The sequence below is a fragment of the Pseudorasbora parva genome, chromosome 9, assembly GCF_024679245.1.
Source record: "Pseudorasbora parva isolate DD20220531a chromosome 9, ASM2467924v1, whole genome shotgun sequence".
NCBI classification, from domain to species: Eukaryota; Metazoa; Chordata; class Actinopteri; order Cypriniformes; family Gobionidae; genus Pseudorasbora; species Pseudorasbora parva.
The window spans coordinates 47,299,769-47,325,387 of NC_090180.1; the positions used below are offsets into that span (position 1 = coordinate 47,299,769).

A 25,619-nucleotide genomic window follows, 5' to 3' on the forward strand; every position below is an offset into this window, starting at 1 on the left:
GAGCTGTCTTTAAAACAGTCCTGAGAGGTCTACAGACACTCAATTTTTATACTTTCTTTTTCAGAGTACTTACATTTTAATTATGTATTGATATATAAAGAAAGTTTAAACAAATTTGGGAATTTTTTTTTTAACCAATTCCTACCTACCCTACCTTTAACCAGGAAGAATATTTTCACATTTTATTCAATATTTCTAAAATTACTCACAAATAATGCGTTTTTTGGTCAGAAATTAAGGTGATAAAGAAGGCCTATGATCAATCAGTCAAACCTGTGCTAATTAAAAGAAAACAAGTTGACAAAAATATTGAATCCAATATTTGGTGATAAGATAACAACGAGAGATTAAGTTATTTTTATGTAGGCCGGTAATATTTTACCCAGAACACCACAAGTGTGAGTTTGAGCCATTTTGTACAAAATATCATTATCCCTATCATACAACCGCAGCAATGCGAGTGTTTTCTGCTAGTTTCAGCCCCTAATCATGTTCACGTCCAGCTCCTCGTTGTTTAAATATCAAATGCACTGGCGCATCTGTTCACCCATCAGTGTGTGTGTGTGTGTGTGTGTTCACCCATGGGCGTCTGGTCTAGACCTGGAGTGTTCAGGAGCATTTTTGGAGCGTTGCTTTTGTGAGGAACTGAAAACCACTGACCACTGACCAACACAAACCTGCTCTAAAATCAATAGTGCAGAATTTATTGTGTTATTTAAAGGGTGTGTTAGTAATATGAGCCTACAGGCGGTGCACATATAGGGGGTATTAGAAAAATGAGTTAAACCCTCGGTGAGTAAAATCAGTAAGCTTTAGTCCAATGCAATAACATTAACTAACATGAATGACCTGAACACAACTTCAGGGTTAAATAAAAGAGTTTGGAATCATTTGGAGCCAAATAGTGCAATCTTACTGGCTGTTCTCTGCAGTGGGTGGGTACAGAAGTGAGCATACTTACCTCTGATTGGCTGGAGGCGGGGCGTGGCAGCACTTCGCCCTGTGCCAGCGCCCCCTGGCGCTCCTGAACCGCATTACCCATGCCGACCTGATCCATTCATACACGCCAGCACGCAGGGGGCTCGCAGGCCGACACGCAAAAACTACACCACACCTGGAAAGAGAAAATGTGTTTCAGTTTGGTGTCAGATTTTTTGAGTGAAATGTTTTTGTGCAATTCATGATCATGCTGGATGATTGTGTCACACTAATCATATTCACAAGATGTTTATCACAAGACAATCACAAGACATAAATGACAAATACTGAAATAATCTGTGTTCAGTGAACAGTTGTGAAGAAATTAAAAAATATGGACAAAAAATGCAATTGATTTGCAGAAGCAGGTCACAGGAGCTGACACATGACGTGCTGACAGGAATCAAGAAGCTCTGGATCAAATAACATCTGAAAGGGTCACACAGGTGGACCTCTAATAATAGCACAAATGCTGAATTATTCAGGGTCCTGACAGCCTGAGAGAGGAACAAGGCCTGAGCAACACTGCTCAATATAGCAGACAACTTTATGAGTTCTTCTGAATATAATCCATGCATGACTTATAATGCTTCAGTGACACTAGTTAGCAGCACAATAATAAAAGCCACTGGACTCTAGAGCAGTGAGATGTGTTCTCTGGAGTGACCAATCACACTTGGACGAGTCTGGGTTTGCCGGTTGCCAGGAGAACAGGACTTGCCTGACTGCATTGTGCCAAGTGTAAAGTTTGGTGTGTGGGGGGATTATGGTGTGGGGTTGTTTTTCAGGGGTTGGGCTCGGCCTCTTAGTTCCAGTGAAAGGAACACAATGTTTCTCCAAGACATTTTGAACAATTTCATGCTCCCAACTTTGTGGGATCAGTTTGGGGACGGCCTCTTCCTGTCCCAACATGACTGCGCTCCAGTGCACAAAGCGTTGGTCCATAAAGACATGGATGAGGAGTTTGGTGTGGAGGAACTTGACTGGCCTGCACAGAGTCCTGACCTCAACCCGATAGAACAGCTTTGGGATGAATTAGAGCGGAGACTAAGAGCCAGGCCTTCTCGTCCAACATCAGTGCCTGATCTCACAAATGAGCTTCTAGAAGAATGTGCAAAAATCCCCATAAACACACTCCTAAACCTTGAGGAAAGCCTTCCCAGAAGAGCTGAAGCTGTTAGAGAGGGTGGGCCGACTCCATATTAAACCCTAATGGGATGGCATTAAAGTTCATGTGCGACCCAAAACTTTTGCATGTTTATAATGACTACAGTTATATGTGATATATAAATTAAAACACATGTCAGGGAGATTAAAGTCAGGAGAAGACCTGAGGTCTATTCTCTGCATGGAGGTGAACTGGAACCAGAGGCTCAGTGTGTGAAAGGTCCTTCACACTGACACACATTCAGCGCACGCCAAGCCCCCGCGGACAGCATGTCACAGCACAGCGAGATCCACACCTGACTCTTCAGAATGAATAACCCTCGTTTAGTAATTCACGCTACAGATTAACAGTTTTTTAAATCCTGGGTTAAGCGACATTTCACAATTAGGATTTTCATACACAAAACTGTCAAAATGTAATTGTTCTGGCTGTTAGTATAAAGCTAGTGCGCTCCAAAACAATGACAAAATTCACAGATAGTATAGATATAAGCGTTCGGCACTTACATCTCTCACTACCACCAACAAGGATCAATAATTTAGATGGGGATAGGGAACGATCAGACAGTGCACTTTATAGGGGAGAGGGAACAATCAGACAGTGCACTCTATAGGGGATAGGGAACAATCAGACAGTGCACTATATAGGGGATAGGGAACGATCAGACAGTGCACTATATAGGGGATAGGGAACGATCAGACAGTGCACTATATAGGGGATAGGGAACGATCAGACAGTGCACTATATAGGGGATAGGGAACGATCAGACAGTGCACTATATAGGGGATAGGGAACGATCAGACAGTGCACTATATAGGGGATAGGGAACGATCAGACAGTGCACTTTATAGGGGAGAGGGAACAATCAGACAGTGCACTCTATAGGGGATAGGGAACAATCAGACAGTGCACTATATAGGGGATAGGGAACGGTCAGACAGTGCACTATATAGGGGATAGGGAACGATCAGACAGTGCACTCTATAGGGGATAGGGAACGATCAGACAGTGCACTCTATAGGGGATAGGGAACGATCAGACAGTGCACTATATAGGGGATAGGGAACGATCAGACAGTGCACTATATAGGGGATAGGGAACGATCAGACAGTGAACTATATAGGGGATAGGGAACGATCAGACAGTGCACTATATAGGGGATAGGGAACCATCAGACAGTGCACTATATAGGGGATAGGGAACGATCAGACAGTGCACTCTATAGGGGATAGGGAACGATCAGACGGTGCACTATATAGGGGATAGGGAACGATCAGACAGTGCACTATATAGGGGACAGGGAACGATCAGACAGTGCACTATATAGGGGATAGGGAACGGTCAGACGGTGCACTATATAGGGGATAGGGAACGATCAGACAGTGCACAATATAGGGGAGAGGGAACGATCAGACAGTGCACTCTATAGGGGATAGGGAACAATCAGACAGTGCACTCTATAGGGGATAGGGAACAATCAGACAGTGCACTCTATAGGGGATAGGGAACAATCAGACAGTGCACTCTATAGGGGATAGGAAACGATCAGACAGTGCACTCTATAGGGGATAGGGAACGATCAGACGGTGCACTATATAGGGGATAGGGAACAATCAGACAGTGCACTCTATAGGGGATAGGGAACAATCAGACAGTGCACAATATAGGGGAGAGGGAACGATCAGACAGTGCTCTATATAGGGGATAGGGAACGATCAGACAGTGCACTATATAGGGGATAGGGAACGATCAGACAGTGCACTATATAGGGGATAGGGAACGGTCAGACGGTGCACTATATAGGGGATAGGGAACGATCAGACAGTGCACAATATAGGGGAGAGGGAACGATCAGACAGTGCACTCTATAGGGGATAGGGAACAATCAGACAGTGCACTCTATAGGGGATAGGGAACAATCAGACAGTGCACTCTATAGGGGATAGGGAACGATCAGACGGTGCACTATATAGGGGATAGGGAACAATCAGACAGTGCACTCTATAGGGGATAGGGAACGATCAGACAGTGCACAATATAGGGGAGAGGGAACGATCAGACAGTGCTCTATATAGGGGATAGGGAACGATCAGACGGTGCACTATATAGGGGATAGGGAACAATCAGACAGTGCACTCTATAGGGGATAGGGAACAATCAGATAGTGCACAATATAGGGGAGAGGGAACGATCAGACAGTGCTCTATATAGGGGATAGGGAACGATCAGACAGTGCACTATATAGGGGATAGGGAACAATCAGACAGTGCACTCTATAGGGGATAGGGAACGATCAGACGGTGCACTATATAGGGGATAGGGAACAATCAGACAGTGCACTCTATAGGGGATAGGGAACAATCAGACAGTGCACAATATAGGGGAGAGGGAACGATCAGACAGTGCTCTATATAGGGGATAGGGAACGATCAGACAGTGCACTATATAGGGGAGAGGGAACGATCAGACGGTGCACTATATAGGGGATAGGGAACAATCAGACAGTGCACTCTATAGGGGATAGGGAACAATCAGACAGTGCACTCTATAGGGGATAGGGAACGATCAGACGGTGCACTATATAGGGGATAGGGAACAATCAGACAGTGCACTCTATAGGGGATAGGGAACAATCAGACAGTGCACTCTATAGGGGATAGGGAACGATCAGACGGTGCACTATATAGGGGATAGGGAACAATCAGACAGTGCACTCTATAGGGGATAGGGAACAATCAGACAGTGCACAATATAGGGGAGAGGGAACGATCAGACAGTGCTCTATATAGGGGATAGGGAACGATCAGACAGTGCACTATATAGGGGAGAGGGAACGATCAGACGGTGCACTATATAGGGGATAGGGAACGATCAGAGTGCACAATAAAGGGGAGAGGGAACGATCAGACAGTGCACTATATAGGGGATAGGGAACGATCAGACAGTGCACTATATAGGGGATAGGGAACGATCAGACAGTGCACTATATAGGGGATAGGGAACGATCAGACAGTGCACTATATAGGGGATAGGGAACGATCAGACAGTGCACTATATAGGGGATAGGGAACGATCAGACAGTGCACTATATAGGGGATAGGGAACGATCAGACAGTGCACTCTATAGAGGATAGGGAACGATCAGACAGTGCACTATATAGGGGATAGGGAACGAACAGACAGTGCACTCTATAGGGGATAGGGAACGATCAGACAGTGCACTATATAGGGGATAGGGAACGATCAGACAGTGCACTCTATAGGGGATAGGGAACGATCAGACAGTGCACTATATAGGGGAGAGGGAACGAACAGACAGTGCACTATATAGGGGATAGGGAACGATCAGACAGTGCACTCTATAGGGGATAGGGAACGATCAGACAGTGCACTCTATAGGGGATAGGGAACGATCAGACAGTGCACTATATAGGGGATAGGGAACGATCAGACAGTGCACTATATAGGGGATAGGGAACAATCAGACAGTGCACTATATAGGGGATAGGGAACAATCAGACAGTGCACTATATAGGGGATAGGGAAAGATCAGACAGTGCACTATATAGGGGATACGGAACGATCAGACAGTGCACTATATAGGGGATAGGGAACGATCAGACAGTGCACTATATAGGGGATACGGAACGATCAGACAGTGCACTATATAGGGGATAGGGAACGATCAGACAGTGCACTATATAGGGGATAGGGAACGATCAGACAGTGCACTATATAGGGGATAGGGAAAGATCAGACAGTGCACTATATAGGGGATAGGGAACGATCAGACAGTGCACTATATAGGGGATAGGGAAAGATCAGACAGTGCACTATATAGGGGATAGGGAAAGATCAGACAGTGCACTATATAGGGGATAGGGAAAGATCAGACAGTGCACTATATAGGGGATAGGGAAAGATCAGACAGTGCACTATATACTAGGGGATAGGGAACGATCAGACAGTGCACTATATAGGGGATAGGGAACGATCAGACAGTGCACTATATAGGGGATAGGGCACGATCAGACAGTGCACTATATACTAGGGGATAGGGAACAATCAGACAGTGCACTATATACTAGGGGATAGGGAACGATCAGACAGTGCACTATATAGGGGATAGGGAAAGATCAGACAGTGCACTATATAGGGGATAGGGAAAGATCAGACAGTGCACTATATACTAGGGGATAGGGAACGATCAGACAGTGCACTATATAGGGGATAGGGAACGATCAGACAGTGCACTATATAGGGGCTAGGGAACGATCAGACAGTGCACTATATAGGGGATAGGGAACGATCAGACAGTGCACTATATAGGGGATAGGGAAAGATCAGACAGTGCACTATATAGGGGATAGGGAACGATCAGACAGTGCACTATATACTAGGGGATAGGGAACGATATATAATAATGAATAAAGTCAACACATTGAATAATGCTGCATGTTTCAATAAATTTTTCTTAGCAATTGTGTCTCGGAAGTTTCTGTAAACTGGAAAATGTTTAGCTGCTTTGTTTTTTTACAGTGTATCACAGGGTGAAACAGAACAAGATAACCTAGGATTGTTAACCCAGGGTTAAAAATTACACAGAGTCAAAGGATCTCAAGTGGTAATGGTTTTTAACGATTAGGTTGCCCAAGCAACTGATCTGTTTTCTTATTGGGTTGAAGTTTGGGACGATTTCCAACACCCCCCCTCCCCTCCCGTCCGTCTCGCTCTTTCTCAGCTCCCTTTCTCGGTTCCCTGAGGATCAGATGACAGATCCACTGAAAGCCCTTTGTGATTTACAAAGACAACCAACACAAAAAACATCAGTGTTTAACAAACGGGGACAGTATGAACTCAAGAACCATCTTATATGGAATTACACACACTAATGCATGAATACATTTTTTTTTTTAAATGATTCTACTCAGTAATGTATCTTTTTTTATTATTATTCTTTTTATAATGTTTATTTGAAACTATTTAATCACCATTTGTTTTATTTAGTTTATTTTTTTTTACACATCTCACAAATGTTGCAGTTTCATTTATAAATTTCTTTTTAAATGTAATATCTATTTTTATTATTTATTTACTTAGTTTAATCTTTTATGGAAAATGTTTAGTTTCAGCTACATTTTTGCATATGTATTATTTGTTTAAATATTTATTTTGTATTATTTTTATTTGAAACATTTTTTTTATTTAATCCCAATTTTGATTATTTATTTATTTACTTTAATATTATATAGAAAATCTTTAGTGTCAACTAACGTATTAAAAATTTTCCATTCACTGATTATTTATTTAAATATTTTTTATTATATTCGTTTTTTATTTGACATTTTTATTTAATGTAATTTAAATAAACAATTTTATTTATTTAGATAAATCTTATTATAGGGACATCAAATATAATACAGTATAGTCAACACCGACTTAAATACTTATTTATGAAACAGATTATCTTTTTTTTTTGTTACACTTTTCACACATTTTCCACAGTTTGATTACTCATTTATGAAACATCAGATAAGATTTTTTTATGTAGCAAAATCTGATATCAAATATAACACTAGTCAACACCAACCTAAAACATACATATATATATATATATACATATACACACACACACGTTTCATAAATATTACCAAGGATTATATCTTACCAAGTAAAATAATCAAATACAAAATACCAGTCATCACCAATAGATAGACCATAAATACAAATTTATGAAACACATCCAGATTAATTTACTACCACTGTGCATGTTAATCCATCGAATAAAACACTTGTCAACACCGAATGCCTTTTTCCTGAAACACATCATGATTGTTTACATTGTTTATTTAAATATTTACTCGGGGACAGAGATGAACTCATGACACACTTATCAATATCAAAGTGCTTTAGCCTTTTAGCCTGTTAGCACAACAATTGTTATAAACATGACGTTTCAACGGCTCTTTTGGCTTACCTGACAGTATGACAGCACCTGTTGTAGCTCTTCGCGTTAAAACCGAGAGGAAAACACCGACTTTACCGGATTCTGATGAAGGTCTGCTCAAACATTCCCATGGTGTTGCACTACTAACCTCATAAACAAACATAAGATGAAGTGATAAACTCCAGTCACCGTCCACTTACATAAACAGCAGCCAGTCACCATCCGCTAACATTAAAAACTCAAACTAACACATATCACCATTACATTCAAACTAACAGTTTACTCCACTTTCGTCGCTGCTGGTGTGACTTTGAGCTGGTTTACTCGCACATTTCACGCGTCTGCTGTGCTGTCACATTAGCGTGCGAGCGTTGAAGGGCGAGTCCAGGTGCATTGTGGGAGTTGCAGTCCATAGCGTAAGCGCGCTTGACATGGATAGGCTCGCTCGAGGGGCGTCAATGCGAGTAAACATTGGGGAGGGTTGGGTTTGAAGTTTTAGCGAGAAGAATGCGCTAAATATAATTTTGGGCTTTAATTAAAACTTCAAGAAATTAAAAAACCTACAAGAAAGCACGCGACGAGCTGTAATCGCGACTTAACAAGTGGGAAAGTAGGAAATCTCCGACATCAAGTGAAGCTGAGAAAGGCGTGTCGTGTTATTATTTCATGTTTAAATGTGAAGTATTGTGTTATTTTAAACTTTATACAATGGTAAAACCAAGGACAGGAGTGGCATATTATTATTATGGTAATCAAATACAATCGTAAATCAGATCAAATGGCGCTATATTATAAGCACTGACGAAATGGTATTCTTTGCTGTTAAGTGTATCAGTAGTTATATTTTTGTCATTTTCATTACTTAAAAATATCAAAATAATAATATACAATAAAATATTAAAAATGACCAAACAAATCATAACATAAAGCACAGTAAAGAATCAACTTTTATTTAGTACATCAAGTTAAACAAAATTAAAATGATTCGTTTTTGCAACTAGCTGAACTGATTGTTATTTTAATATTTAGTTTTAGATATGAAATAGCTATATTATTTTGAAGATCAAGTATCAAACATTGGTTTTAGTTTATTACAAAATACTCCCAAAAAAGGCAAAATAAAATAGGAATAAATAAATGAAGACTATCAAAACGGCATATTTACAGAAAGGAGTTATTGTTACTACAGTAAAACTCTAGCAAACTATTTTTGATTTTGAAGGCTTATTTACTGTATTTAGATATTTGTTAGGGGTTGAAGAGTGTAATTTCCAAAATATCAGCATTCTGCCCTAAAAGTGATCGGGCAGAGCAAACAGTAAGTCGTAGAGACTTTAGACTTTGAGGGCTGGTAGTGCTCACACCGTCTACAACGACACCAAAGCTCGGCCTGATGGTGGCGCTTCAGCAACATATCAAATCACCCATAACTCATACACCGCTCATCACAGGCCCAAGTGTCATATACTGTTAGACTTCTTGGCTTAAACCGACCTTTTTAGATTTGATTGTCATCATGCCAAAATTTTTTGGGGAAAAAACAACCTACTTTAGTTTTTTCACCCGATCGGAACCCACCCAATGCAGAAAGATTCTCTGGAGTCTGATTTTCAATCATCATCATCATCATCCAAAAAAAAAAGAAGATCAATTTTTATCTCCCCATAATAGAGAAAAAGATCTACTATCACACTGGGATTTTGAACCTTCTTCGGCATAAGTAAAGGCGTTGAGAACACTAGATGAGATTCGTCTGATATGAGGTAAAAAATAACACAAATACTGTTGTGTTTCTCACAGAAAGCGATCGTTTCGTGTCTTAAGACATCAATGTGTTTCTCCACGAGCCACAGGGGTTAATATGGACTCGTCTGTGTGAATATACCCCATTGACATGCATTATACGAGCAACGGCTGAGTTAAAAATCTTCATTTGTGTTCTCCTGAAGAGAAAAACACACCGACATCTCAGACGCCCTGGGGGTCAGCAGATAAACATCACAGGCTCATTTTTGGGTCAACTATCCCTTTAAAGATTCTGTCACTGTCAATTAAACAGTTCGTTAAATATTGGAGATTATTTCAAAAATCAACTTTCACTGACTCCACCTCGATAACTTTAAGATTTAAAACATATTTCTTTAGTAAACTGCCAGTAAATTATCTTTTTCATCTCTGATTTAGGGGTTATAAATAAAAAAAACATAATACTTTTTTAATGCATTTGCTTAATAGCCTTAAAGCCCCAAACCTGATAGTTGCTGCTTGAGTCGCAGCTATATTTTATTTTGATTTTACAGATGCAACTATAACCAATTCATTATAGTATACATTTACAATGGTACAGTTCTGTAATGGCTACTGCAAAACCATAAAGATGTGTAATATGAACATCAGATGCTTGATTTAATCAGCAAACACAAAGGTTTCCAGTACAGAGTAGGTTTAAACGGAGCATCAACTAGTTCTGCAACACATACCATTGAGAAAACATTTAAGGCTCATATTTTAGCTCACCATGTCTTGTGCATGAAAGTGTGTTTTGGCATAACAGGAAAAAAACCACTGCACATCGGACACGGCGCTGGATGATGGTCTTTACATTAAATACACTACGGGTTAAATGCAGGGCACTTCTGTGAACATCAGCTGAAATGAATCCAGAACAAGCACAGCGGTCATTCGTGGTTAAAACACTTGTACAAACTATAAATAGCTGCAATGTTTAGAAAAAAACACATAAATTGCATCCTACACTCTAAAAAATATTGTTGGTTTAACTTAAAAAAGTAAGTAACCTGGTTGCCTTAAAAAAAAAAAATTATTGAAATTAAACATTTGAGATGATGCACTGAAGGATATTAGTTTAATAAATAGAAACTCAAAATGTTATTGTATCTGAACCATATAAAAATGTGCTAAATCATGAAAATTGCGCAATTTGCATGCTTCACTGTATCATAACAAATAAAACACACTTAATTACCCAATATGCCTACAAAATCGTTTAATAATATTTCAATAAAGGTTGTCGATTATCAAAAATGTTCTTTTAACTCAAATTTTAAAGGGATAGTTCACTTTAAAATGTAAATTCTGTCATCCTTTACTCTCCCTCAAGTTGTTTCAAACCTGTATGAATTTCTTTCTTCAGCTGAACACAAGGGAAGATATTTTGAAGAATGTCAGTAACCAATCAGTTAACTGGAGCCATTGACTTCTACAGTAGGGAAATTAAATACTATGGAAGTCAATGGCTCCAGTTAACTGATTGGTTACTGACATTCTTCAAAATATCTTCCCTTGTGTTCAGCTGAAGAAAGAAATTCATACAGGTTTGAAACAACTTGAGGGTGAGTAAAGAATGACAGAAGTTTCATTTTAAAGTGAACTATCCCTTTAAATTTCAATGAACTAAAAATTAAGGCAACCAGGTAACTTATTATTATTATTTTTTTAAGGTGTATTCATGTTGTCTGATGTCAGATGCACTTCAGTTCTACCGGAAGGTTGTTTGGTCACATATATGTAGCACGACCTCCACAGTTAGGACACGCTGCCACATGACTTAATTGTGATTGTTTGGGTGTAGCAGACATTTGCCAACACGCTCGCTCAGTGACTCAGGCTTCCTTTCTTCCCTGTCCAGAGTTCCCGAAGCTCCACCTGACAGCCGAGGTCTCTGAGAGCGGCTCGACCCACGTCACCACAGTCCCTGTGGGCCGCCAGAGCCTGCGAGATCAGCGCCTCCGCTCCCATCTCCAGAATGGGCTGAGTGTAGTCACGCGAGCGGGCCACCAGGTTCCTCAGCAGCATGCAGGACTGTTTCTGAAACAGCAGAGACACCGCATTACAGGAAACAGCGGAGATAACAGATACTGGACTCCAGGAAACACACGTCACTACAACATCTGGAGAGCACTCAGTTTGCTGCGTTTTTGATTTTTAAGAAAAAGAAAACAAAGGGAACAGAAGTTCTTGGTGACAGAAGGGCTTCTTAAAAGTTTCTCAAGAAGCAATGGACAAATAAATCACTCACACACACACACACACACACACACACACACACACACACACACACAAATAAAGAAAGAAAAAACCTAACAAACCTAATAATAATAATGACTAAAACTTACTCATATTATATATATATATATATATATATATATATATATATATATATATATATATATATATATATATATATATATATTTTTTTTTTTTTTTTTCTATTATAAAAATATATTTTTAATAAAATTGTAGTTATTTTATTGAGGTTTATTCATTATTATTAGTCATTTTTTCTTTATTTATTTATTCATGCATGCATGTATGTATGTGTGTATGTAGGCATGTATGATTGTCTCTCTCCTCCCCCATCATGAGGGGACACGCCCCTTACTGCTGATTGGCTCACTTTCCTCCCCCATCATGAGGGGACACGCCCCTTACTGCTGATTGGCTCACTCTCCTCCCCCATCATGAGTGGACACGCCCCTTACTGCTGATTGGCTCACTCTCTCCTCACTCATCATGAGTGGACACGCCCCTTACTGCTGATTGGCTCACTCTCTCCTCACTCATCATGAGTGGGCACGCCCCTTACTGCTGATTGGCTCACTCTCCTCACTCATCATGAGTGGACACGCCCCTTACTGCTGATTGGCTCACTCTCCTCTCCCATCATGAGTGGGCACGCCCCTTACTGCTGATTGGCTCACTCTCTCCTCACTCATCATGAGTAGGCACGCCCCTTACTGTTGATTGGCTCACTCTCCTCCCCCATCATGAGTGGGCACGCCCCTTACTGCTGATTGGCTCACTCTCCTCACCCATCATGAGTGGACACGCCCCTTACTGCTGATTGGCTCACTCTCCTCCCCCATCATGAGGGGACACACCACTTACAGCTGAGTGGCCACGCCCATAGATATGTATACGTAGATACCTCATTCGAACACTCCAGGCACGTTGACAAGCCGCCATTTTAGAACGGTCAACACATGTCAACACTTAAGATGCTGTCAATCATCACTCGCTTAAAAAAAACACTGCGCAGCCGCTGTGAAACTCTGTAAAGATTAACTTCCAGAAGAAACCTTTCTCAGGTGAGACGTTAGTGTTAGTTTAACAATTATAATGTTCGGATCTACACAAAAACACGTAACATTTGTTAGTAACAGGCTTCATGGTTCGAATTTTAACAGTAATCAATAACTGGAAAATGTATGGAAACAAACATTGACCCTTGTAAAGTGTTTAAATCAAACTAAATGTAGGAGTATTTAAAGAAGAGAAACCGACATATTTCTGCTGTTCTACTAGCATGCCCTTCTGTCAGCGAGTCTGGTGTCGATTTTTGCCGCGATGCTCGCGCTGCATTAAAGCCACGGTGCATAATTTAGTTCTCATAAACATGAAAGATAACCGATTTCACCATAAAATCATGCAGTGCAGTGTTCCAGTGTTTCACAATAACCACATCCAGCGCTGTGAAATAAATATAATACAATACACGAAAACACATCACTGCCAGAAGATTTTGCCCAAACTTCCAAGGCCTGTTTAAATGATTAAACTAAACGTATCTTAACCTTGTTACATTTATCAAGTGAACAACTTATATACAGCACATTATATGCATGTGTGTTTGGGAATAGAGCATTTGCAGCTGATATATGCTGCCCGTTATAAATCAAAACAGATCTCGGAGGAGAACACCGGCAAATGTGACAGAATGGACGATATTATAGTCTGTGTAAATACACGTTTCAGGTGCGAGTGATCAGCGAGGCAAGCACTGCCAGAATGCACAGCGGACGAGCGTCGGGCGCGTGCGGCTCCCGCTCTCCACATGCACTGCTTCTGCCCTCTCAACATAGCTTGCGCGTGGAGTGTGAAATTTTAATGGTCACAACGCGCGTTCGCGACCAGCTTTGACTGTTCTAAAATGGCGGACGGCTAACGTATAGTGGCCCATAGAAACAGTCGCTAATGAGGTATCTGCGTATACATATCTGTGGACACGCCCCTTACTGCTAATTGGCTCACACTCTCTCCTCCCCACCATGAGTAGACACACCCCTTACAGGTGAGTAGACACGCCCCTTACAGGTGAGTGGACACGCCCCTTACCCCTTACTGCTGATTGGCTCAGACTCTCTCCAGCAATGCAAGTGTCTCTGGATAAAGCGCCTGGTTAAAGTGTTTACCTGCACATTAACTTCAGCCGGGTGAGTCTTCATGGCCTGCAGGGCCGCCAGCGCGCCGCCACACTCCATGATGACTTTACAGTTGTTGGGTTTGCGAAGAGCGAGAACACACAGCGCCGCACATCCCTGCTCACACACCTGAACCAGCAGCAGGAAAAGACATGAAAAAAAGAGCTTCAGCATTCAAGAATTAGCAGAATTATGCTGCGTTCCAGGCAGGTTTTAGCCCGTAAGTCTCGACTTCAAATCAGGATTTTGTAGCGTTCCAGTCAAAGTCACGCCAAACTGCCTGAGCACCAGGATTTGTGGTAGCTAGATGTAAACAAAGCATGGTGGACTGTACAGGGTTATGCTCATTTACAATCATATCCATCACCAAAGGTGCTTACTCCTGTCTTTTTTGAGGGAAAAAGAGGAGAAAAAATAAGGCAAGAGAAGCTGTTATACCTTTTATTTGATGTTATTTGTATATTTGGAAATGCATTTGTTATTATTTTATTCTTGACTGGACTAGACTGCTATTTTATGTACAATTATGTTGTTACTTTCTGTTGTCCTTTCCCGTTTTTACTGGAAAGCGCCTTGTGCTCCTTTTGGTTGTTCTAAGGCGCTATATAAATAAAATTTGATTGATTGATTGAGTGTATAACGCTGGAAATGTGAATCGATTGATTAGCCTCGAATTCCAGACTAGTTTCCTTGGAATTAACAGCATTTAATTATGTTTGCTTGACATAAGCATGCTAATTCAAGCTAGCAACATACTACTTTATAGCCCCTTTCACACTGCACGTCAGACCCGCAATATTCCCGGAGCATTGCCGGGTCGCCTTCTGTGTGAAAGCAGCCACGTCCCGGGATTGATTACCGAATTCGACCCGGGTCGGGGACCTAGTAACATCGCGGGATTCGACCCGGGACGAGCGCTGTGTGAACAAAAGCCGAAACTAATGCCGCAACGTGTGCGTAGTTATCGTGCGACTCCTAGAGCTTGTTTTTTCAATAACACAACCCTGCAGTGCCAGAAGAGCTCGTCGGTGTTTTAAACGCAGAGAGTGTTCGGATACAAAAGAAACTAAAATTAAACAAGCAGAAATGAGCGCAAACTGGACACAAGTCGAGACCACGGAGCTCCTTACTATCCGCGCTGAAGCTGAGATCGCTCGCCGTTATACGTCACATCCGGATGTCACGTGTCAACTCGACCCGGGGCCGTTACGGGTTGTGTGTTAAAGCGCACATATTACGGTATTTCGCTGGCAGTGTGAATGGACCAAATCTAGCGGCCCGGGAACAAATGCCGGGTCGCATTATCCGTGTATTTGCCGGAATTGCAGTGTGAAAGGGGCTTATGTTAAAGTGTTAAAACATGTCAATTCATGCTAACAAAACATGTTAATTGATGCTAGCAAAGTGTTAAAACATGTCAATTCATGCTAACAAAACATGCTAATTCATGCTGGCAAAATGTTAAATAATGCTAACAACATGGTAATTCATGTTAGCAATGTTAATGTGATTAAACATGCTAATTCATGCTAACAAAATGTTAAAACATGCTAGACAAATGCTAATTCATGTTAGCAATGTGTTAAAACATGCTAGAAAAATGCTAACAATGTATTAAATATTATGTTAAATCATGCTAGCAACATGTTAACTCATGTTAATCAAGATAACACCAGCCAATTAATTTAACATGCTAATTAATGTTATCAAACAAGCTAATTCTTGCTAGCAGTTAATAATGATAACGTGCTATCAAAGTGTTAAATAATGCTAACAAGTTGAAACATGTTAGCAATGTCTTAAATAATGCTAGCTGTAACAATGTGCAAATCATGTTAGCAAATTGTTACAACATCTTAACAACATGCCAATAATTGTTAGCAATGTGCTAAAACAAGGTAGCAACATGCTAATTAATGATAACTGTGTGCTAAATCATGTTAACAACAAACTACAAACATTTTAAACATGCTATCAAAATGTTAAAACATGTTAACAAAATGTTAATCAAGATAACACCTGCCAATTCATGTTACCAACAAGCTAATTCATGCTAGCAATGTGTTACTCATGCTAGTAACATGCTATCAAAGTTTTAAATCATGCTAGCTAAATGTTAAAAAATGCTAACATGTTAAATCATGCCAGCAATATGATAACCATACTAGAAAATGCTTAAAACATGCAAACAATGTTAACAACAAGCTAAAAACATGTTAGCGAAATGTTAAATCATGTTATCAATAAACTAAAACATGCAAGTCACATATTTTTCTCTGGATAAACCTTCAATCTTCAATCTTTGCAGTGATTTTAAACTTTCAGGCCAGGCTTTGTCAAGCCAACATCAAACTGTACACATAGCATTATATAACTCTTGAGGGGGTGTTTTAAATACTGAACATTATATATAATTATAAGAATTATCATCATGATCAAATGTTTCTGGACATAGCCCATGTGTTGTGTATTCATTATTTATACTAATACTCAATGTACTTTTACAAAATGCACTTTAATTAGGCATTGTGGATAATAATGAAATAATTGTCGTACCTGTGCGTTGGACATGTGACGGTTCATCGCCATGATGATGAGTTCCCCCCCGCCTGCGTTCACCACGGCATCTTTGACGTCATCATTTCCTGCGATGGCCTTCAATGCACTGAGCAACTGCTTCACCAGCTCCTGGAGAACCCAAACACAAATCAGAAATTGTAAGTTACAACTTAGCCTAGTTTTGACGTAAATGGGCACCAAGTTACAACTTAAGCACTACTAAATATTAACGGAAGCCTCCGATCAGGAGTAACGGTTGGAATAAAAGCAGACAGACTGAACTGCATAATAAGCACTTGTTTTATATGACAGACTTCAATTCTTTACACATATATGATAATGCTGAAATTTATACTTGGTTATATTTTAAGAAAGAAAACGTGAATAGATTACTATGAACCCATGCAAAACAGTGTGTGTGTGTGTGTGTGTGTGTGTGTGTGTGTGTGTGTGTGTGTGTGTGTGTATCTGTCCCATCGCTCTGTGTTGTGCATGTCATGATGTCAAATAAAATCAGTCATAAATGTCATTTATTTTCTTTTTTTCTGTATTTATTTATTGATTCTTATTAAAGGGGCGGTGGAATGCTGTTTCATGCATACTGAGCTTTTTACACTGTTAAAGACTCGGATTCCCATCCTAAACATAGACAAAGTTTCAAAAACTAATGTTTAATTTTTTCGAGTATGGGTCGGCTTGACGTCGACAGAGCGGAAGGTCCTTGTATGGGCCGTACGGGCTCTTCTCCCGGTAGGGTGTGCGCGCGCGTGACTAGAGCGAGAGAGGAAACGCACGCCCATAAACACTCTCAGCTGAAGATCCAGTCGTCCGTGAACACTTCTGTCGTTATAGTCCGCGCCGCGCTCCACTTTATTCCTATGGGTGACGTCAACGCTTCAGCACAGCATTCTGGGAAGGCAGCGCTGCATTTGAACCGATTTGAACGCAGCAATGACGGGAAGCTTCACAACATCGCTTCAGTCGCGTCTCAAAGTGGATCTCCACGGTCACTGCTGTCAGGACTTCACCAAATCATACCAAAGAAGTGTTTTTTTGCCGGAGCGGTCCCAGCGGTAAAGGTTCGGTCCTGCTTTGGAAGCAGCCGGCGAGTTAAACTGCTTCAGATGTCTGTGCTGTCGACTATCGTCGCGTGAGTAAACATCAGTAAACGACACGATCGCGTGCTTCGTCATTCAAATGCACTAACGGACTCCATTGCTGTTCTCTGTATAACGTTACACTAGTCTGACGTGCAAAACCGTTCTGCTTGCTACTGCTAAGGTTTAGTCGCATGCAATAGTCCATAAACCGAATCATGTCCTCATAAACTGCGAGTAAACACACACAAATGTTGACAGGCCACTAAATACAGTCCATACCACAGAGACGGACGTCCTGCTGCTGCTGCTTCTCCTGTTCAATTTATTTCAGCCTCAGATTTGATTGTGGATCATTATCTGTATTAGCTGAGATAGATGGGTTTCTCCACGCTTGAGGACGTCACCGCTTTGCGCTTGTTTTTCTTTAGCTCCGCCCACACGATACGCCTCGTCATTCTTTAGCTCCGCCAACACGATACGCCTCCAGGCGCTCGTTTTTTTCCGGAAAGACTCGGTACAGCCCATATTTCTTTTATAAATATAATAAAACTAAAGACTTTTCGGAGATATGAAGGATGCAATACTACTCTATAGGTACTCAAGATTGACATGAGATTGACTGAAACTGAGTGTTTCACCCCCCCTTTAATGTCGTTTCATATACTGAATGCTTCTGAATGTTTTTTATATATAAAAGCGCTTATTTAGTTAAGTATCATATTTAATGGAACGTATTTTTACCATTGGTTACGTGAGGCAAATTAAGTTATAAAAATGAAGGATAAACTTCATAAACACAACTTTAGCTCATGTATTTGAAGGCTGCTATTGGGTCATTGAGGGTAAACGTCATACTATGCAACTGCGCATTACTTTACAGAGAGCTTACGATCTACTAGCGCCGTTCTGCCTTAAGACCAAATGGTGCAACCGAAAAAAGTACAGTTAGTTACAAACTAGCTGGTAGTTACTAAGCCTCTAGTGTGGACTTTACTTTCACATTTAAGAAAGAACTTACGAACGACTGGCGCAACCCTATCCTGATGATCACAACAACTCTTGAGCTCTCGCTGAGCAAACGAAGCTCCAGTCGCTCACCTGACTGTCCAGACTGTCCGCCAGGAGTGAGGTCATGAAGTTCAGGCCCCCGAGGTCCACGATGTCCTGACAGAACTCGTTCCTCACCGCCAGACGGGATAGAGTGGCACAGAGTTCACTGAGCACTGAGGGGTTTCCTGAGTGAGCTGAGAGACCAGCACAAAATCATCATCATCAGCATCGTCATCAACAACAACGTCATCATCATCATCATCAACAACGTCATCATCAGCATCGTCATCAACAGCATCATCATCAGCATCTTCATTATCATCATCAGCATTAGCATCAACATTAGCATCGTCATCATCAGCAGCAGCATCATCATCAACATCAACAGCATCTTCAACATCAACATCATCATCAGCATTAGCATCTTCATCATCAACAGCATCATCATCAACATTAGCATCAACATCGTCATCATCAGCAGCATCATCAACATCGTGATCATCATCATCAGCAGCAGCATCGTGATCATCACCATCTGCATCGTGATCATCATCATCACCATCATCAGCATCGTGATCATCATCATCACCATCATCAGCAGCAGCATCGTGATCATCATCATCATCAGCATCGTGATCATCACCATCATCAGCATCGTGATCATCACCATCATCAGCATCGTGATCATCATCATCACCATCATCATCAGCAGCATCGTGATCATCATCATCATCAGCAGCAGCATCGTGATCATCATCAGCATCAGCATTAGCATCTTCATCATCAACAGCATCATCATCAGCATTAGCATCAACATCGTCATCATCAGCAGCATCATCAGCATCGTGATCATCATCATCACCATCATCAGCAGCAGCATCGTGATAATCACCATCTGCATCGTGATCATCATCATCACCATCATCAGCATCGTGATCATCATCATCACCATCACCATCATCAGCATCGTGATCATCATCATCACCATCATCAGCATCGTGATCATCATCATCACCATCATCAGCAGCAGCATCGTGATCATCATCATCAGCATCGTGATCATCATCATCAGCATCGTGATCATCATCATCACCATCATCAGCATCGTGATCATCATCATCACCATCATCAGCATCGTGATCATCATCATCACCATCATCAGCATCGTGATCATCATCATCACCATCATCAGCATCGTGATCATCATCATCACCATCATCAGCATCGTGATCATCATCATCACCATCATCAGCATCGTGATCATCATCATCACCATCATCAGCATCGTGATCATCATCATCACCATCATCAGCATCGTGATCATCATCATCACCATCATCAGCAGCAGCATCGTGATCATCATCACCATCATCATTAGAATTCTGACTTTATATCTCAGAAATCTGACTTTATAACTCCCAATTGTGAGAAAAAAAGTCTCAATTACTCTTCTTATTTTTTTACTTAGTGGCAGAAACGGGCTTCCATAGTTATTCCCTGATTATTACCAATGCTGAAGTCAGTTCATATTTCTGTGGAAAATTAATTTAATGATTTATTTATTGTTGCATGCCTAGCTCACCTTTAGCAGCTTCAACAATGACTTTCAGTCCGCTCTGCTCTACCACGATCATCCTGGCATGTTCATGAGCCTGTCCGAAGGGAACACGCACGTCATCGTCAAAGGTCATGACCCTCAGCGCCATACAGGCCTCCCTCACGACCTCGGGGAGTTTCATGTGGCGCGTGATGCTCGCGGTGAGCAGCGGCAGTACGCCGGCCTTTACCAAAGCCTGCCTGTTGTTCTCGTGCTTCAGACTGAAGTGGCGAATGATACGGATGCACATGCATGCGAGAGCGGGGTCCGTCTGGTGCGCGGTTAAAGCGCCGATCAAAAACTCTCGCCCTTCAACGTCAAGGAGATCCGGCTGGCCGTCTGTAAGCGCCGAGAGGGCGGCGAGAGCGACAGAAAGGGCTTCCTTCTCGTCTCCGGCTCTCCGGCAGCAAGCGAGGATCGTGGGATACGCCTCCTTCTGAGCGGCCAGGTAACGCTGTGCGAAGCCGAGAGAGCAATGCTCGGTGAAGACTCGCAGATCCTCCCGGATTGATTCGGATGGTGACTCCACTGCATGTTTGAGAGACTCTAAAGCCTGAGCAGAAACAGAAAACATGTCAGTCTCTGCGGAGGTGAGGTAGTGAGGTTAAAGGGATACTCCACCGCTTTTTCAAATTAAACTGTTATTCCCTTAAAGGGTTATGTCGCTCCACACCCGTAAGTCCTCCGTTCATCTTCACACAGTTTAAGATATTTTATATTTAGACCGAGAGTTTATGCAAGTCTATGCACACTATACTGTCCATGTCCAGAAAGGGAATAAAAACATCATCACAGTAGTCCATATGAGACATCAGTGGGTTAATTAGAGTCTCTTGAAGCATCCAAAATACATTTGGGTCCAAAAATAACAAAAACTACGACTTTATTCAGCATTGGCTTCTCTTACGGGTTTGTTTTCAATCCTCAAATAAAGATTTGAACGGTTATTAATAAGTGAATTGATTCATGATTCGGATCGCGTGTCAAACTGCTGAAATCACGTGACATTGGCGATCCGAATCATGAATCAATACGCTGATTCATAACCGTTCAAATCTTTATTTGAGGATTGAAAACAAACCCGTAAGAGAAGCCAATGCTGAATAAAGTCGTAGTTTTTGTTATTTTAGGACCCAAATGTATTTCTGATGCTTCAAGAGACTCTAATTAACCCACTGATGTCTCATATGGACTACTATGATGATGTTTTTATTCCCTTTCTGGACATGGACAGTATAGTGTGCATACTGTTGTCAGTGATATAAGTATTTGAAATTAACATTTTATGATTAATTGAAATACTTTTCTTACATACAGTTCCTTTAAGGGAATAACAGTTTAATATGAAAAAGCGGTGGAGTATCCCATTAAAGGTGGAGTAAGTGTCATTTCAAAATCGGGCCGAGTCCAATAACAAACTTGCAGCCAATCAGCAGGTAAGGGGCGTGTCTACTAATGATAGTGAGAAGAGCGCTCAGTGCACGTCATTATTCAAAACACAAGACACACACAACAGACATTAGCTGAGAACTAATATATGCTGCTTGACTATGCTCGTGTGTCATGTTCGCTTGTTAGTCCATTTGCGATCGTATTGTGTCTCACTTCAGCGATGATAAAGACCCGTTCATTTCCACACCGTATGGAGCATCTAAATCTCACCGAGTGCTTCAAGCGTCAGCTCACAAAATGTGTCCCACAAGTAAGATACTATACTCCTAATATATGTTTGTTTCCTATTTTCATGATCTATATGACTCTAATCTGGTCATAATTGTAATATGTCGTTAGTTGGACTCATGCTCGTGTTCTATCTTGTTGTTAATGAGAACGGTTTGTATTTTTGTGATAGAAGGGGTGACTTTTTAATTATATATTCGACCTGGATTAGTAACCCAGCCATAGCCATTACCTGGGTTACGTATGTGTGGGGCGGAGCTATCAAAATAGGGGCGTGTTTGTTTTGGTGATTTGAAATAACAACAACGGTTACCAGAAAGCACTTACCCCACCTTTAACATGAGCAAAACATCTCATATGAAGACCTACCTGAAGAACCTCGTGAGTTTGACTCTCTGCGTTTTCTTCAGAGCAAACTTTCGGCACCGCTTTAACAATGAAGCCGAGATCCACACCTGCGAGTAATAATCAAAGCACTTCATTATAATGCATCATATGTACAGAATTATATAATTGCGTAAACATCCCAATTTTGTCTAAGTATTATTAACATTTTAGATCACCTTTTTTTTGTAGTTTACATAAATCGTCATGCAATGCAAAACCTCTATTATTTTTTAAAGTACAAATATTCCATGTGGTCTCTCAATTAATATGAGCTAGCTATTGCATGATTATAAAATAACTACGTAAATGTTCACCATGTCACACTACATGGCCACAGGTGTATAAATCAAGCTCTAGGCCTGCAGACGCTTCTACACACATTAGTGAAAGAATGGGTCGCTCTCAGGAGCTCAGTGAACTCAAGCGTGGGGCCGTGATAGTTCGCCACCTGTGCAATAAGTCCATTCCTGACATTTCCTCACTACTAAATATTCCACGCTCAACTGTTAGTGGGATTATAACAAAGTGGACAACAGCAACTCAGCAACAGCAACTCAGCCATGAAGTGATAGGCGGCCACATAAAATCCCAGAGCGGGGTCAGCGCATGCTGAGGGTCACAGTGAGCAGAAGTCAGCAACTCTGCAGAGTCAATAGCTCCAGATCTCCAGACATCTGTGGCCTTCAGATGAGCTCAAGAACAGCGTAGAGAGCTTCATGGAATGGGTTTCCATGGCCGAGCAGCTCATCCAAGCCTTACATCACCAAGAGCAATGCAAAGCGTGGGATGCAGTGGAGAGAAGCAGCCGCCACTGGACTCAAGAGCAGTGATGTGTGTTCTCTGGAGCGACCAATCACGCTTCAGGCTGACAATCCCTTGGACGAATCTGGGTTTGGCGGTTGCCAGGAGAACGGGACTTGCCTTACTGCATTGTGCCACGTGTAAAGTTTGGTGGAGGGGGGATTATGGGGGCAGTTGTTTTTCAGGGGTTGGACTTGGCCCCTTAATTCCAGTGAAATTAACTCTTAATATTTCTCCAAGACACAACTTTGTGGGAACAGTTTGGGGACAGCCTCTTCCTGTGCCAACATGACTGCGCTCTAGTGCACAAAGCGTCGGTCCATAAAGACATGGATGAGCGAGTTTGGTGTGGAGGAACTTGACTGGCCTGCACAGAGTCCTGAGCGCTACCTAAAATACTTATCACATATTGAGCAGTAGGCTAGATGCTTTTACCCTTCAGTTTTTGTGATTAGCTAAGCGAAAGGAGGGTGTGTCAGAGACAGACAGAGTTATGTCACATACAGAGATAAGAATGGTATGTATGGACTAATCTAACTCTGGGGGATATGGTGAATAAGATAAAGTCTCAAAAAGTTGGTGTGTACCTTTAATGCTTCACCAAGACATTCATATATACTGTATGTCCACATGCATGCATACACCTATTCGTATATGGATATATATGTGTGTTGTGTGTGTGTGTGTGTGTGTGTGTGTGTGTGTGTGTGTGTGTGTGTGTTAGGGCTTGAACCTCCACTGGAATTGTTGTATAACTCACCCTGAGATTCAAACTGTTCAATGGCCTCTTTCAAAGCTTCGCTGCCCTCCATGTCAAACTCCTCCATGTTTTCTCTGACCACAGCATCAAAGGTCTCCTGTGTTATCCTGCGTTGCGCCATGACTGCAGATGCTATAAATAAAACAATACAAATGAGCTGCAGTTTCAGTGATCTTTGTCTTTTTTAGCACGGCTGTGACACCAATGCACTCAAAGGGAAAGGTTCGTGAGAGTTTGTGCCTGGTTATCAGTTAAAGTCAAGACATACTATTAAAAAAACAATAATAAAAAAACAGTGTATTATTGTTTTTTAGACATGTGACTTTTTAATACCATGGTATTTAGTAAAATACCTTCGAGAAAAATTACAGTACACTTGAAATCATTCAGTACAGTCTGATAACGTCTCTAACGTATCATTATATCAAGCGTGACTAACACAAAAATATGTTTTTTTAAATTAAATCGCTCGCTGTGTGTTAAAGCACCTGAGAGTGACATTCATTCGTACCCAAAGCGATTTAAAACAAACCTGATAATAATGCCGAAACTCACCAACACCCAACCTGGACCCTTATGATAAAAGCCTCCCTGGAGATGAGAAACAGTAGGCGGTACGCAAACAGAGTAAGCGTAGGACAGTAAGCGAACGCAACGGAGTTTAATTGACGCAAACGCTTCGTGAATAACAACAGAGCGCTGCATCGCGTTCTCTTTAATGTGGCTCGGGTGAGATTTGCGAGAGAAATAGGTTCCGCTTCACACAATATCGACGAATAAAATATTTCTTCGTATTTTTAAAGTGTATTCTATATTTTTCTATTATAAAGAAATGTTTATTTAAACTATTTACAGTTCTCGAATTTCATTCTAAAGGGGCTTCTGACCACATATACTCTTCAAAGTTATTTAATTCTTACAAGTAACGCTCTGAATCATAGACCGTAAAAAATATGAATTAATGAATTATAGATTAACACAAAAGGAATGCAATAGAAATAGTCGCGTAAACAAAACAAAAATTCAGGATATTGAATATTTATATCAATTATTTTGTATGTATTTTTTTCTGTTACTACAAATAACGTCCTATTTACGCAGTTATATGTGCATGTATTTTACTGTTTATGTATTAATTTATTTTACAACTAACGTCCTATTTAATGTGCATGGATGTGTCGTTTATTAATTTACTTACTTACTTACTTACTTACTTACTTACTTACTTACTTACTTACTTACTTACTTAAATATTGTATAACTAGGGTCATAGCATTTATATAGGGTGAGATCACGTAAAATGGGCCATTTAAGGTTTGACGGTTCTAGTCCCTCTCGATTTAGAGCAAATGACTGCAAAGGATTTCAAAC

General features: G+C 41.0%; 2 protein-coding genes across 4 annotated transcripts in view; both read right to left on the reverse strand.

The window, feature by feature from the left end:
* slc25a42 (solute carrier family 25 member 42) overlaps positions 1–8,518 on the reverse strand; it is a 34,926-nt gene extending 26,408 nt beyond the window's left edge. Inside the window, exons 1-3 of one of the 2 annotated variants that reach the window (XM_067452869.1) lie at positions 8,370–8,518; positions 8,124–8,236; positions 962–1,114 (exon numbers count right to left, since the gene is read on the reverse strand). In XM_067452869.1, the coding sequence (XP_067308970.1) occupies positions 962–1,057 (96 nt within the window). In that variant the 5' untranslated portion in view covers positions 1,058–1,114; positions 8,124–8,236; positions 8,370–8,518. Of the gene's footprint in view, positions 1–961; positions 1,115–8,123 lie in introns of both variants that reach the window. The other variant, XM_067452870.1, reaches the window with a different exon arrangement.
* Positions 8,519–11,527: 3,009 nt separating this feature from the next.
* armc6 (armadillo repeat containing 6) lies at positions 11,528–24,937 on the reverse strand. Of its 2 annotated transcripts, none has more exons than XM_067453355.1 (8): positions 24,804–24,937; positions 24,249–24,380; positions 22,670–22,755; positions 20,606–21,173; positions 19,072–19,217; positions 16,871–17,002; positions 14,306–14,443; positions 11,528–11,921 (listed from the first exon to the last, which is right to left on the reverse strand). In XM_067453355.1, exons 2-8 carry the CDS (start codon positions 24,367–24,369, stop codon positions 11,709–11,711), a joined length of 1,404 nt encoding a protein of 467 aa, XP_067309456.1. In that variant the 5' UTR covers positions 24,370–24,380; positions 24,804–24,937; the 3' UTR covers positions 11,528–11,708. The 2 variants fall into 2 exon arrangements, with proteins under 2 accessions (XP_067309456.1, XP_067309455.1); XM_067453354.1 differs by having other exon boundaries at positions 24,781–24,889.
* Between the last annotated feature and the right edge of the window lie 682 nt (positions 24,938–25,619).